A 15,092-nucleotide genomic window follows, 5' to 3' on the forward strand; every position below is an offset into this window, starting at 1 on the left:
AACCTACGTCACCTGTGGCGTAGGCGTGACATCAGCTTCTCTGTCAAGGGTCGAGTTTACAATGCTGCGGTGCGCTCCATATTTATATATGGATCAGAAACGTGGCCGCTGCGCGCCGAGGACGTCAAAAGACTTTCAGTGTTTGACCATCGATGTCTTCGGAGCATCGCCCGAATCTGGTGGGAACACCGGATCAGCAATTCCGGAGTACGTCGAATGGTATTCGGGAGAAATAACTCAACCTCGATAGGTGAACTGATCACAGTGCATAGGTTGCGCTGGCTTGGCCACGTGCTGCGAATGCCAGTCGACCGACTTCCTCGAAGGGTTCCCAACCATGTGAAGGGTGGAAGAGAGCCAGAGGCGGTCAAACAATGACTTGGCAGCGAAATATGAAAGCCATTACCAGCAAACTCAGCTGCGCTGGTCACCGCCGTCTTCCTGGATGGGGACCCCGAGACGGGCCACATCAATGGCTAGAGACCTTATCAGACATGGCCCAGTCGAGCGCTCAATGGCGCTCGTGCATCAATGCTATTGCCTTCAATGCATAGCTTCTTTTGCAACCATCCTTCACTTGACAGCCCACTGACAGTGCTGGATTTATGCACCAATTTACCAGCTCGCGCGTGCAATGCGCAGCTACCTACCCCCCCCCTCCCAAATCATCGGTGAACGAAACTGCAGCAGCTACAACCAGTGTACGACGAGTACGCGGTTCTTACAGCTGACAACGATGATGATGTTTCAAGTGGCGCATAAACTATTCGGATGCCCATCAGAAAACTGCATGACAATCTCATTTTAGGACGGACAATACAGTAACAATGATGGTGCTGGATTAGTTGATGATATTTAAATTTTTGAATGACGAGATATGCTATTCGTATACCAGCAATCACCAATAATGAGAACATATTGTTGTTTTTCCCTGCTTGTCGCAAAATGTGCAAGAAAGTCATGTCACCAAACAACCAGAAGTGGAATTTTTACAAATGTAAATCTTATATTCCAATGAACATGCAATCTTGTGGAAGCAAGTTCGTCCACATCCTTTAGAAATTACCCTTTGTCTTCCGAAGCCGAAAACACCAACTAACCAGCTACAAGCCACAAAGGTCGACTATGCGTTTTTAACAGAAAAATAGCATGGGAGCTGAGCTTGGAGTGATTCACTATTTAAAGAGAAGCAGATGCGAGATTCCCCTGTTTAAGGTCACACGAAAATGGACAGCTTGACGTCTAACCTGGGCTGATTTACAGGTGCCCTGGAATGACCTGTGTTAGGATAACACAGCATGTTTGCTAATCGGCTTGAAGGCCGTCCCAACCATCGTGTTTTCCAATCTCAGCGCTGCAACCTGTCTTCCAAAGTCTACACACCATATATTTGTCGAACAGGTCGGTTGGATTTGACGGCCGCATTTTGTTGCGGGAGGAGGACAAGGCAAAACAACAATTTATGATCACAGCCCACTCTGATGAACGTGTAACGAACTCTGTCTTACGTATTCGGTGGCGATCTTTAGTTGGTCTGACTCAACCCATGAAGCAGGCAGGCAACGCGTGTGCGGTTCAGGCCATTAGGGGCCATGCCGAAAATTAAAACAAATCCTGGCTTGTTACTGGGAGTGTTTCGGACCTCATATTCTCCGGCAAATCGCCGGCTCGTTGTATGCAACACCAGCATTAATATGCCGGTGATAAGCAGTACATCTACACTGTTCACAAAAGTTATATGTATACCTACCTGCCAAATAAAAAAATAGCAAAATGGCTTATCTCTTCAACGTCCAAAACTAATATGCCCCTCATTTCAACATCCAGATATCGGTCACTGTCTTTTGGAGATAACAATCCTCAGTATCATGACTCTAGTTTCGATTGTTTAATGGAAACTGGGTATTTTCTAGTGTTTAGGTCTGTATAATTCACGTTTGCGTCACTCTGGTTTGAAGAGTCCCTCGCTTGATTTGGCGCAGTAATTGAAGCAAATCTACATCGAATTCTGAAAGCACTGGACTCGGGTTTCACTCTTATTATAGCTCATCAGCACAGCCGTGCTGACGTTTGAACTCCACACATCTGACATGCGAGGTGAGCCCGTTACCACTACTCCCCAAACGCACGTTGGACGCATCGGAATTACCATGTCTGAACAGGCAAACATGTTAAGGCGTAGAGCGACGTGGGTGATTTACTCGATGCCACCCAGTGACTATTCTTGATGTGCCGATCGACTGACTTGCCTACTAGGACTTCCCAGTCAGATAGCAATGTGAGCGCATGAAACCTGCTGGAGAGTTTTTGATTAGAACTAAACGATTTAGTCTGTGAATATCTACCAGCAAATGTTTTCCCTTTAATCTGTGGTCAAACGACCCTGCATTAAGGGGACCGTTTCACTACCCTTCTCGGAATTCTGGCACGACAGGCTCTAGAGGATGGTCCCACGTAGCACGATGGAATTTCACACACAGATTGATAGCAGCACTAAATCGGCTGCCAATCCTGGATTGGGCATTTTGTCTCACGTTAACGAGATACATGGAATTTAGCATTGGATAGACGAAACGCATTAGCAGAAGTCACCCGGTTACAGACATCCGTCAATATCAGAAGATAGGAATTAGCCATATTGTGAGAAACATACAGCTGAGTCTAATGGACAAGAGTTGTTGGCAGCTGGAACTGGGGGTGGTGGTGGAACCAATCGTATGTAGTTAACCATCCAGTATGCCATTCAGTTATCCTTCTATCCAGTTCAGGTAGCAAGATGTCCTATTCCGATAACTTGAACGGGTGACAGAGAAATCAGTTTGTAACAGAAGGTCCTGGTAGGCAGTCAGTGTTTCGAATTAGGCGTACGTTTAGAACTTTTTACAACCCGGCGCATACCATCTTTCCCGCTTCGTCAGGTTTTTGTAGGTCTCTTTACACAAAATGCAGTACTAACTGGATTGCAAATATTCACCCCATTTGTAGTTCCTTTTACCATGTATTAGCATACAAACAATATAGATTCAATATAGTTTTTGTGCACAACTTAAGATGGTCGCACGGGGAGCATCAGCACCGATAATTTTTCTGTCGATTTAAATTACTCCATTCAAGTACACTCATTTGCAAACAAATTTGCTTCTGTGAGATTCTCACCTGGAACTCAGCTGAATATGGTTTATGATGTCCTTCAGCAATTGAATGTGCTACGCCAGGCCGTCTCATGTTTCGACTGGCACGATTTTCCTGATATCGCGATAAATCTACGAACGCAATACACCACTCATAAGGTCGGAGAATCTTCAGCAACCTCATGAGTAGTGTACTACGTCCACACTATTACACTAATATTTCATCGAGTGCATAGATTTACCAGTCTAATGTCGACGCGGTTCATTCTGTTGTCATTCGCTGTTCATAAGTTTGCCACAGTTTGCAGTGACTCCACCAGTTTGCTTCGACATACGTGCGCACAAAGTTCGAAAAGTCTGTCTAAAGTAAGAATCTCATAACATCAAATGAATAAGGCGATCCAATCTCAGTTATTTTACTTGCATTGCTAACACAGAATGAAGCGTGACTTAAGTGAGAGCAATGAGAATATGAAGACAACATTGAATCACAGCCGACTTAGGGCTAGACGAAGGCGGAATGATATAACGTAGGCAAAATACTGATGAAGAGCAAAGGAATACAAAATCTAATCTCTAAGGCGCGTTTTAGTTAACTTGCTACTCGTTAACGATATGGTTAGCAGGAAAATGAACAAAAAATTTGGCGTTTCCCGATAGGACAGATCGGACGATAGTTGTCTGTGCGTCCACAGATGGAACATCCCTCATGAACTTTGCGCATCCGATCGAGCTTTGAGGAAAAATGAAGAGAGTGGAAATTTTATGTTCTCCCATCTAATGAAGTAGGCTTCGAATCCAGAACGCACACCTGTTTTTTTTTCAAATAATGGCCGGACAAAACGAAAACCAATTGTCCTAGCTATTAGTCCGCAAAGTATTTCATGTGGACCAACAATGCCGAGGACACCTGATATGATGACATCATCTCCAGTCTACTGCACCAATTAAGGTCCGAAAATTACCGCACCAGAACCGGTAATTAGGCATCTGAGTAGTATAGTATAGACATCCAAACAACAGCTATCATTTCCGATATTTTCTCCAAATTCTGTGCTAGAGGAACCTTGCCGATTCATAAAGGTAACCCGGGAATTTGTGTGAATCTGGAACAGACATCTGTTCAGTTGCTGTTGAACCGATAACAACGGTCTAAACTCAGCTTCACCTGGGTTGTCTGGTGGGAAATCGGGACCATATTCGCCTACTTTTGTCCAAAACCAATCGAATCCCGCAACGTCTGATTCTATCGAGTGAACCCATCAGGATTCACAGGATCTAGGGATATATCCGGGAACTAGATCAAAAAGATCACAGGGGCGCAGAGAACAAACAATCATGACTACAATGTTGTTCTCAGTGCGAGTTGGGAAATAAAAGATCGGTCAACTATAGCCCTGGGCTGCAAACGCCAGAAGCCTCCTGCTGAGAAACTCATCTGGAGCGACTATCATAATTCCTAATCAAAATAACGGATCACTGCAGGGATACCAGCATGTTCCGGAAGACTGTATATTGGTAGACCAAATCCGTAAATGTAACTCTCCTCACTAACTGGCAATTTAAACTGTGCTGTGTTGGAACGCAATGCGTTTCGGTGATTCGAAACACACCACCACTTGGATCCGAATGTAGCCCTCTGCCAAGCGTTCCACGTTCGAATATTTCATGAACTCTCTAGGAAACTGCAGAAGCAGTACTGCAGATGTACCGTAGTTTTCGGCATTTCCGGAGCTGGTTTGTTGAAATGTACTTATGGCAGTTACACTGACGTTGGTGGATCACTCTGATAAACAGCCTTGGGTTGTTTATGACTATATCCTCACCGGTATTTCAAACAAATCTGTGGTGTCTCGAAAGTAGTGTATGCAGTTGAAGGGAACCAAATAGAGGACAGTAGTCATGCCTGAACAGACGGTGCTTCACTTTTATGCAAATTATTTTAGGGTAAGTCATCTAGTGAAGGTCAACTAGATGGACGACAGTCTTGCAGATGAGTTTGTATTGAGCATTAGAAGTGGGATGCAGCACAAAACAGCAGTAAATTATCATAAAACTGAAAAATGGACAACCGATCAAGAATTCAATTTTTCCGGGGACATATACTAATTTGTCAACCAGGGACGAAACGCGAAGCGAGCTGCCTAATTATCGGCACACATGACACACGGTGAATTTATGGCATCCTAACATTGGATATACGCTGAAAACATGTTATTCGAGTCCATCTGTCTAATTTAATTCACAGTTCAAACCGCTTGTGTCCTATGCAACCTGACAAAATCGAGGCACCAGAATGTTTTCATTTCTAAGTTCCTCATACGGTCATTTGTTTTGATCCTAACATTTTAACTTTTTCAACAGATGGAATAGGTTTGGCTTTTTTATCCGAATGGAATTTCAAAAACCAGTCAAAAAATCTAACTTGAACTTGGGTTCTTTTATCGTATACTATACCAGCTTCCAGCACGAAGACATCTGCAACCGAAAAGATTAGTAACCATTTTATAGACGATTTGTAATATACGCATTCTAATCAGCCGTTGAAATGGAATGAAATGTTTTGAGCTAGAACATCAAAAGCAGTTTGCCAAATAAAATGCACATTTCAAATTCCCCAAACATCCACTCTCAGTGAAAATCCGTACTGGTCTCCACCAAACTGACACAGTTGAGTAACAAATCACAAACTCCGTTTCGGAATATGAAACCGCAAATTGAACGTATAGCCCAGGGAGTATATCTCTCGTTTCTTAACTTGATGAATACCTGCAAATTACAGCTTTGCTGGAAGTTCATGCCGCCAGTGCTTGAATCGCCATTTCGTTTCATCGAGCGTTTGTTTTTCGGCAAGTGAACTTCCGTTTGAAATAAAAAAAACATCGTTAGTCCAAACACAAAATGGAGGCTCGAAAATGCGTACCATTCACCAACAACTAGTTGTCCGACTATGTGTTCTGCTTAGCAAACTTCGACTGTTTGTTGCCTCAGACCTGCCTAAAACTCGCAACCGATGTTTACATCCCTCATTCATAAACAAATGCGCCGGGGATAGAGAATAACTCAAACCGAGTCATCTAGGCTTAGTTATGAATCAGACATAGAAAACGTAAGTACTTGGTCAACTGGATCGATCGGTACTTGGATAAATAAAGTGATCAGCAGTAGAACCCTTCCGGTGCCTAGCTGTCATGCTACCCGAAGGAAGCACGAGTGCTGGGATACTGCCAAGTTGCCCAAGCCTAGACAGGGTAAGTCGAGAGGCGGAGGTGGGATTCGAACCACGGACCTTCCGGTCAGTAAATTCATGCTCTTTCCACTTGGACCATCTCGCCCCAATCGGATAAATACTGGAAACTTATCCTCGTTCCCGTCAACCATAGGTACCAGACAACTTTCCGGATTGATGCAGCTGAATCGTACGGTTTTTGTCGCAAGAGGGATGAGGACACAGAGCTTTCACCTCACCATTAGTGAAAAGCGTTTGGAAATTACCAAGACGGAATCCATCAGCCAATAGTAGGGCATTTGTGTGAAACCCAAGGCATGTAAACTAAGTGTCACTGGGTTGGTTCAGTCTAGTAGAACAAGAAATATTACTTACCCTAACATACAAACCTCAGGGAGACTCTAAGTAGTCGCTTGTCTACACACACGCATATATACATGAGGTGTGCGAAAAACCAGAGAAATTAACACAAAATCCAGTGGGAACAATGTACTAGGAAGAACGAAGGGCAAACAGAAAACATGAAGCAATGCCTTCTTGAGTAGTTTTGTAGAATCTGCTTTGCAAGTAGCAATTTCAAGCTGAATAAACAATGTCCTTAAACAGTAAAAGATCATAGATATGTCCTGGAGAGAATCCGTTAAAGGCAACGAAAAATACATTTGGATTCCATAAATACAATTGAATGTAACTCAGTGTTTGTGGAGATTTTGTCCTGTGAAGCCAGTCTATGCTGAAAAGCCGAGAAGCACTGTACAGCGGTTTCATCCTTATTGGGAATCATCAGTAGGGCCCATCTCACGAAACTCCGAAGAGTCTCGAATCGGCGAACTCCCGGCTAGTAGTTTGAACACTTAACCTTTCGGCCACGAGTGGCTGATCAGCAGTGTGATTGACTCGCACTTAGACAGGATATAGCGCCGCTCATCCNTCCACATCACGCGGTCACACGTGTTGACTGGCGCCTCGAGCGACGACTTCTCAGATAGAAGTTTCCCCCATCGGGTGAAGTTTATTCTTCCACTGAGCTACCAATAAGAATTAAACAGCTGTACAGTGCTTCTCGGCTTTTCAGCATAGATTGGCTTCAGTTAAAGGACGAAATCACCACAAAAATCCCAAATCTCCTCACACTACCAACAATGTAACGCAATGTCTCCTGTTGGAGCACGGAATACGGAACCAGACACGGTGGATTGTAAAACAAAACATGTACATTACTAAATTTCAGACGGTTGGCTGATGAGTAGTTAATGTTTCTAAATAAGGGAAGTTATTCTAATGCGAAACACCCATAAATTAAAATTTTAAAATCCATCCATGCCTCCGGAAAAAAATAAATGTCAAAAGAGTTTAATTGCTCCCAAGCTGGTGCCGCCGGTATTTGCCGTATTTCTGTCTGTGGTCAAAATATTTTGTTGCTGAGCAAACAGGTTAATTTCATGAAAACCGTAACCTTATGTTTAATTATAGGACACGTGATTCTCCCTTAAAGCTAATTATTTTACCGTCCACATATAGCTCTCATTGTGGCTGGTAGACGTGAGTTACGGAGGCCTTCTAAACCTGTGTCTACAATGTTGATATCACGACAGGTCTCTCTTATCCTCGTAGAAGCGAAAATGTTCTGCCCGCATGTCCAACCGAGATATTCCCGGCTAGATTCCATAGACGGTAGGCCCAGGATTCAACTCTTCATGTTACTAAATTACACTGAACTATTATTTAATCTTAGTGGAATTATCTACTTTCCAACTCGAAAAAAAAATTTCAAAGCCGACGGCAGACTAACAATTAGTCCAGTCAGATTTTGTGCTTCCCGTGCAAGTGAACGGCAGACATCAAAGGTTTGTGCTATCACTTTCAGATGACAACGGAAACCAGCCGTAAACAAACGGGATAAACCGTCGCTTGTGACAAAACCAACAAATTTACTCGGTACTTCGTGACTGCATCTGTGACAACATAACGGTAAGTTTTTCAACAAAACACTATTCGCATGTCCAGCAAAAACTTAGACAACCGTTTTCTATTGTGTAAAAATTCACTTTACTCTTGATTTATTTGTTTGGATCAGATATTGGGGACATCGTGCTTTGTTAGTGACACAGAAATTATTCTACTGGCAGGTAATCGTTTGTGGAGCTGTTGAATGTTACGACTTACCTTGATCTATGCATTCAGCAATATCACTGAGCTACTTAAAACATGGTGGAGTTGATGTTGAGTTCCCGCGATCGTTCAACTGTCGACGCCGACCGATATGTTTCCGCCGAACATAACAATAAAGCCAACACTGTTGAGTGTTTAGGTTCATAATTTGGTGGAGTAAAGTGGGAGTGACTAGAAAAAACGAATGCAATCCTGCAAACCCTGTAACCGCGGATAATGTATGGACTACTTGCCACTTTTTACCAAACAGAAGACAAATCTGGCCAAAATGTGCAAATCTGCTTCGCAAAAATGTGATGGTTATATTGGTGCTCATAAAGTCACATTGGCCTTCGAAAGTCTATTACCTGATTTTGCGAGATAAGTATCGGCTCATCCAAGATGATCCAGGTAACGCACTCAGAACACGGAGGCGTTGTCAGAGACCCCGGATATGTGTAGTATTTCGATAGGTTTCCTGAAACGAAGAAGGTTCAAAATTAGAAAACCGTGAGAGCGTACGAGTAATCAAAACCATGTGTTACACACTGGACACAAGGTGCCTAGATATTTGTGAGTTCGCACACTGGAACAAAGGCTCCATTGGCCAACACGACCTTACATTCAAAATCGTCCCGGTACACTGTTGACAGTTAAACGGCTTCCAGCCCAGTATGTATCGGAGCATGTAAATGTGGTAGAGGAAATCATTCCGAACACCAGTCAACCACAGGTTAGAGTACAGTTTGTTCCGAAGCCCAGTTTGCGACCCCGGCACACACCAGTATAGCTGATTGTTGGTCCTGGATCGGACTCGGTATTTTTCAAAAACAACCAGGTCCTTTGTATATAGCATCATCCTGTTTTTCCAATCTAGTGCTGCTTTTCAGTACATGAATATTTTGATTTGGGATAAATTCCGTTCTTTGTCAGTTGCGAAAACGCAACAACCCGCATGTTGGTTCACACTTTTTCCTATCCATCGGATATATTTTTTTAGAGTTTTTGGATGGTTTGTCCGATTGAAATATTCCCAAGACGAGTTCAAAGAATCCGCCAGCAAGTGGACAATTCGTTGAGTCGATCTGCCTCAGTTTTTTTCAGTGGTCCACTCTAATTGTTGGGACTAACGTTCACACCACTGACAAGGCCACCGGTTAAAGTATTTTCAGCGTTCAGCATCTTATGCCACCATTTGACCAAGCTTCTTTGCAAAGTGAAGGAAAACAAGAAGGTGAACTGCGTCATTAAAAACTTTCCGTGAGGATTTTCTTTTTTCAAAGTGAAGGCAACTCAGAGGCATTCAAATCAGCACTAATCAAGTATTATAAATTATTCTTTCATCCCGTTAGTCCATACCAAATGGCGCATCCATTTCCGCTCATACTGAGGTTTGTCGCTAGTGCACAGTCCGGGCCATGCGAAGATTAACCTTCCAGTCAGCTGAATTCGATCAAAACCCTTTGCGTCAGTCATATGGAAAAATATCGATTTTAACCAGCTGTTGCTACATTATGGCAATCAGCTGACTGCTGCTGCGTAGTCGTGGCGTTTTATCCAAACGGTTGTCGATTCTGCTTGATTCGAGCACAATTTTCCTAGAAATCAATCATACAAACTAGTTGCACGTAAATGGTTCCACGCGATAAGAACGCACAACTCTCCATAATAGTCATACAAAAAACACCAGTCAAAACGGCACGTACTTACACATGTGGTATAATGGTTTTACCATTTTATATGAACGATACCCAAACGCTGAAGAGTACATTCAATCTGCAGTTAGACTGTTATTTCGGACAATACTTAGGCGCCTGGATTTCTTCATCAACGCTTCTGCTGCTGCTACGTTCTGAGACTTTTGACGAATGTTCCCTACGATTGTTTCGTCAACCGAACACAGTTTGAAGCTTGTAATAGCCATGAAAACACTACTTTCCCAAACACCTTCGAGATCTTTCGTTCCCTCGGCCTTCTTCCGGTGACTAAGCCATTCAATGGATGCAGCTTGTTGACAATATGGTCTTCAGCTAGTTGGTTTCCGGCCATTCTAATTTGGGGCAACTGGACTCCATAGCTGGTCCGCCCACCCAATGCGCCGAGGTACCATTTATGTTATTGGCGGGCAGCGGTCACGTCAAGTGGTCCGCTTCAGTAACTGACCTGTAAATACCTGGGTATGTGAAAGTATGTCACACCTGTGCTTCTTGGGGTTAAAAGACTTTGGTCCTATCTTTGAGGCGTAGGAAGTCTCAGTTCCGGTGATCCTTAACCTTAAATTTGTTGCCGCTTCACCTCTGGTCCTTTTCTCCTGCCTTCTTGGCTAAATCGAGAGAGGAAGACTGTGTTTTGTTTGTTGGCCAAGTTGGGCTGATTTGAAAACAATATGGTCTCGCAGGTAACGGTCACTTGCAGCAATTCGTTGCATTTGAGATGTTGTTCGAGAGCCTTTTAAATCGAACCTTACGTCTTGCAAAGTTATCTCTTGAAAACGATCCCGACATGTGCGCCATCAAAAAATACACAAACCAACCGATTTGGAATGCCATCAGGTTTTGTTTTTCAATTTTGAAAAAGCTGGGAATCCTGTTTGGCAAAACCAATAGAAAAGTGACTTTTACAAACCCACATACAGAATGGTCGTTGGCTTGTTCGCTGAGCTGGGCAATTTGGTTGCAAACGCTTCATCACCAATCGAGGTGACATCATCAGTGCGTAGTTGTCAATTTTGAAAAAGCTGGGAATCCTGTTTGGCAAAACCAATAGAAAAGTGACTTTTACAAACCCACATACAGAATGGTCGTTGGCTTGTTCGCTGAGCTGGGCAATTTGGTTGCAGCTCAGCGAACAAGCCAACCGACCATCTAGCTACCTGAGCTACCGACATTCTCCTCTATAGAAAACCACGTACAGAATGGTTTTCAAGCACCAAACTTGTGCAAACATGTGCGATATTTCGATTAAACACTGTTGCATTTACTAGAGCTTCAGCACTTGAAAAATCATGTATATCAAACCCTGAAGGAAGTAGCGGCCCCACTGTCTATAACAGATAGTTCAACAACAGCATGATGTTTTACTGACATGCCATAGCTGCTGCAATGCATTCCAGTACCAGCTAGTTTGATTGACTGAACGATATGTAATATGGTGATAAGTCCCACAACACTGACTGAAACTTCGGCGACTGTTGACTGATGGTTAGAAATGGGTATTCGATTCGCCAGCCGTGTATAGCACTTGACGTCAAACTATGGACTAGCTCGTCAGTTGCATATAATTTGGTGTTGAAATAAAACATAGGTTTGGTGGAATTTCAAAAAACACACGCAGCAAATGGCCTCGGCGAGAACAAGACCAGCAGCGGGCTGCTGGGAAGATATCAAAGGCATTATTGATATTGTATCAGGTGCACAAGATTTAAGAATCATTTTTAGTTAGTTATGAGAAGTATCAAGGGCTGTCTATCAAGTGAAGCGCTCAATCGTATCAGCAACTAGCCCATCCGAGTTACTTTGACAACCACCATATGCTAAGTGGTACAGCATAAATTGCAAAACTGTCCCTAGATCGTCTCTCTTTTGGCCGACCAAATTGTTTCACAACGCTAAGCAACCGATTTTACGGTCTCCTTTGTATTGACTGAATGCAGGTTTGTAGGAACCGGTGCTTGTCAGTTCAGCGGCCGACAAGTGTGAGCCAGAGTACCGCGGCGTACCGGATGCTGGGGTTCTCTGGAAGATGTTTGACCGGAGAACAGAAGTAGTCAGAAAGGGAAGATGTGAAGAGCCGCCAGTGGATAAAACAACTTGGCCAGACCCACTTCGGTTCTCTAAGATTATCAGTCAGTAGAGATGAGTTTTCGTGAAAGCCGTCGAGTGAGGAAACACCAGAGTATAGCTAAACATACTGCGTCATGCGAATGCAATCTGGACTTGCTTTTCAGCGATGCACGCCACTGATACACTTGGAATAGATGCCACCAGAATAGACCGTGAGAAATATGTTTTGACAGCTTTCGGCCCGTAACTAACGTGCTGACACTGGGCATGAATTCTCATAACCATCATCGCGCAGATCAAAGCAGGTCGAGTCACGATAACCATAGAAAATAATGTGGGTTTGGTTTCAGCTCAGTTCGTCTGTATTGCAGGCCACCAGTCCACCCTAAACAGCATGTTAAATTTTAAGTTTGTTCCCGTTTTAGTCTACAAATTCTCCACCATGGCAACGAGCATTCCGGTGTGTTAAGCCTGTAACAGCAGCAACATTGTGTAGATCTGACGGGTTGGCTGCAAACGCCAGCCGGCCATGCCCTGTGAGTGATGCTGGCCACAAAGGCACACTCCGTATACAGCTTAGGTTTCAGCCGCTTGAATGTCCAAACATGGTTTGACAATCATGGGCAGGTGGATGGTCAAGTTGACGGCCATAGAGTTACTTTCCCTTATTTAGCCTACAGTCTTAGCTTCCTGGGTTTTCAACCAGGTGAAGAGCTTTCAGCTGGCTGTACACGTCGCTCAGCACAAACTCCATGTAATATGTCACATCGTATATGCAAGCTTCAGGTCTGTGTAACTTCAAATTCCGTTATTTAACTACTCGGACATTCGTATGAGAGTGTTCTATATTCGATATTCGCGTGAAAACAACGAGGGTGATTAGCAGAGAATTGAAAGTCCAGAACATTCAACTTTTGCATAAACTGAACTAGTTTTAAGTCATGCTGTGCTGTCCACTGCAGTCCAATAAATTGATTGCTAGACGCTGAAATAGTGTACGAATAATGCGCCGCAATCATTATTATTCCATATCCCGTGAAATTTCGAAATCTTGCTGTAAGTTCCGATTACGAATGAGCTTTTGGAACCAAACTATTACTGGCCCTTTAGTGCTCAGTTTATTCCAACTTTGTGGTGGAAAATACTTCCAAGAAACACAAACCAGCAAATACCCCAGGAGAGAACAATCTCCAGTCTCTCAAACCTCCCGCGAGGAAACATTCAGTTGAATTTGAGTACCTAAACATATTGGGTTGAACCTTTTTGGTGGAAAAGCTGAATGTTTTAGTTATCGTAATGAACGTGGTTATGGCAGAATTTTCGCCATACTCAACGGAGTTAAGTTGAGCTAAGTCGAATGGAAGAAACACCAAACAATACGGAAAATCCCCAATCCGCCAATGATGATCTAGTCAATGCGGTGGAACGACCTAATAAAAAACCCAATAGCTGCTAGGGTTTCCCGCATTGCTTTAGAATGCATTTGTTTAGAATGCGTTCACTGCATTTGGGGGTCATCATTTAGCGAATTGACACGAAAAGTAATGTTCGAATCGACCCAGAAGACAGGGTGCGCATGCATCCAATCTGTGGCCTTCGGTGCATAGCTCCCCTCTCGACCTCCTGTGAAAAAGTCCCTTGAAATCCCTGTATTCACGCATCAGTTACTGTCCTCAAAGAGCAGATATCCAACACTACCTCCCCAGATCATCGGTGAATGAGACCGTTGTAGCGATAACCCCGGTACAACAAGTACGCGGTTTTTGCACCTGAAGATGATGATGATGGTGGTGGGTTGCCAATATGAGTATGAAGCGTGCACTACAGAACAAGCACGAAGCTGTATCTGATTCGCGTAAAAATCGTTTTAAATATCCGACTGTATTTCGGGTATTATTCCAGTGATTCAGTAAGCTCGTGAAAATCTCCTTCCTTACTATCCACCTACTCAGCAAAGCACAGCTCAGACGTGCTATAAGACGCTTGGTATCGACTAAGGGTGTTTTTGCACCAAGAGAGTGCTGCATCTTCACTATTGTATGCTTTTGAAACATGGATGCTCACGATTGAAAAAATACTAACAACGCAAGTCGACTTAGCACAATACCAACCCCTGCACATCCCACCGCAGCAGCCTCTGGATCACCAGAGGTGAGTAGCCAGAAGCGAGTGGAGACTGACGGGGCGGTTAACTCAATCACTGTGCTTGCATCTTGAATTCTCGTTTCTGAGACACAGCACACATCAATGCCAAGCGAGTCCAGTGTGAGTGCAAGAGCAGCTTGTTGTCCTGCTTGCTTCAGAGTGCGGACATTGAACGCGGCCAGATAGACTGGGTGTCGAGGCTTGAGGACCGATTTGGAGATTCCTGAAGATGTCGGCACCATGTAACGAGCAGATGCTGCACGCAAAACCAACGCATGACGAACGGAGTCATCAGACCTAAGTGCTTGGCCTACAAGGTGAGAGTTATTAATGGGGTGGGGAGAGGGGGAAGAAAAATTGTGTGAGGGAGAAAGAAGGGAGGCGTCAGCAGTAGCCTGTTTTCGCTTACCCGCCCTGCTGTATGCAGCAAGTAAGGCGACCCGGCTGATGGCACCACGCGACGGCCGATGTGGCATGAGAATATTGTTAGTTGTGTAGGTCATGGTTGTACGAGGGCTGGGATACTGCCAGGGCGCCCACACCTAGACAGCAGGACGATTAGGGTCCTCAACCAAAGCCTTTGGCTCAAAAGCATAACCGCAAGACAGCGGTGTTTGGCGGGGAAATGCAAATGCATTACCTTTTCTACGAACA

General features: G+C 43.9%; 1 protein-coding gene across 1 annotated transcript in view; it reads right to left on the reverse strand.

Annotated features, from left to right (window-relative positions):
- Positions 1-3,525: 3,525 nt before the first annotated feature.
- T265_07875 (hypothetical protein) overlaps positions 3,526-15,092 on the reverse strand; it is a gene marked incomplete at both ends in the record, with an annotated part of 35,573 nt that continues 24,006 nt past the window's right edge. The window contains 2 exons of the mRNA XM_009173525.1: positions 3,526-3,864; positions 8,880-8,989. Of these exons, the coding sequence (XP_009171789.1) occupies positions 3,751-3,864; positions 8,880-8,989 (224 nt within the window). The remainder of the gene's footprint in view (positions 3,865-8,879; positions 8,990-15,092) is intronic.

Source organism: Opisthorchis viverrini, assembly GCF_000715545.1.
Source record: "Opisthorchis viverrini unplaced genomic scaffold opera_v5_191, whole genome shotgun sequence".
NCBI lineage: Eukaryota > Metazoa > Platyhelminthes > Trematoda > Opisthorchiida > Opisthorchiidae > Opisthorchis > Opisthorchis viverrini.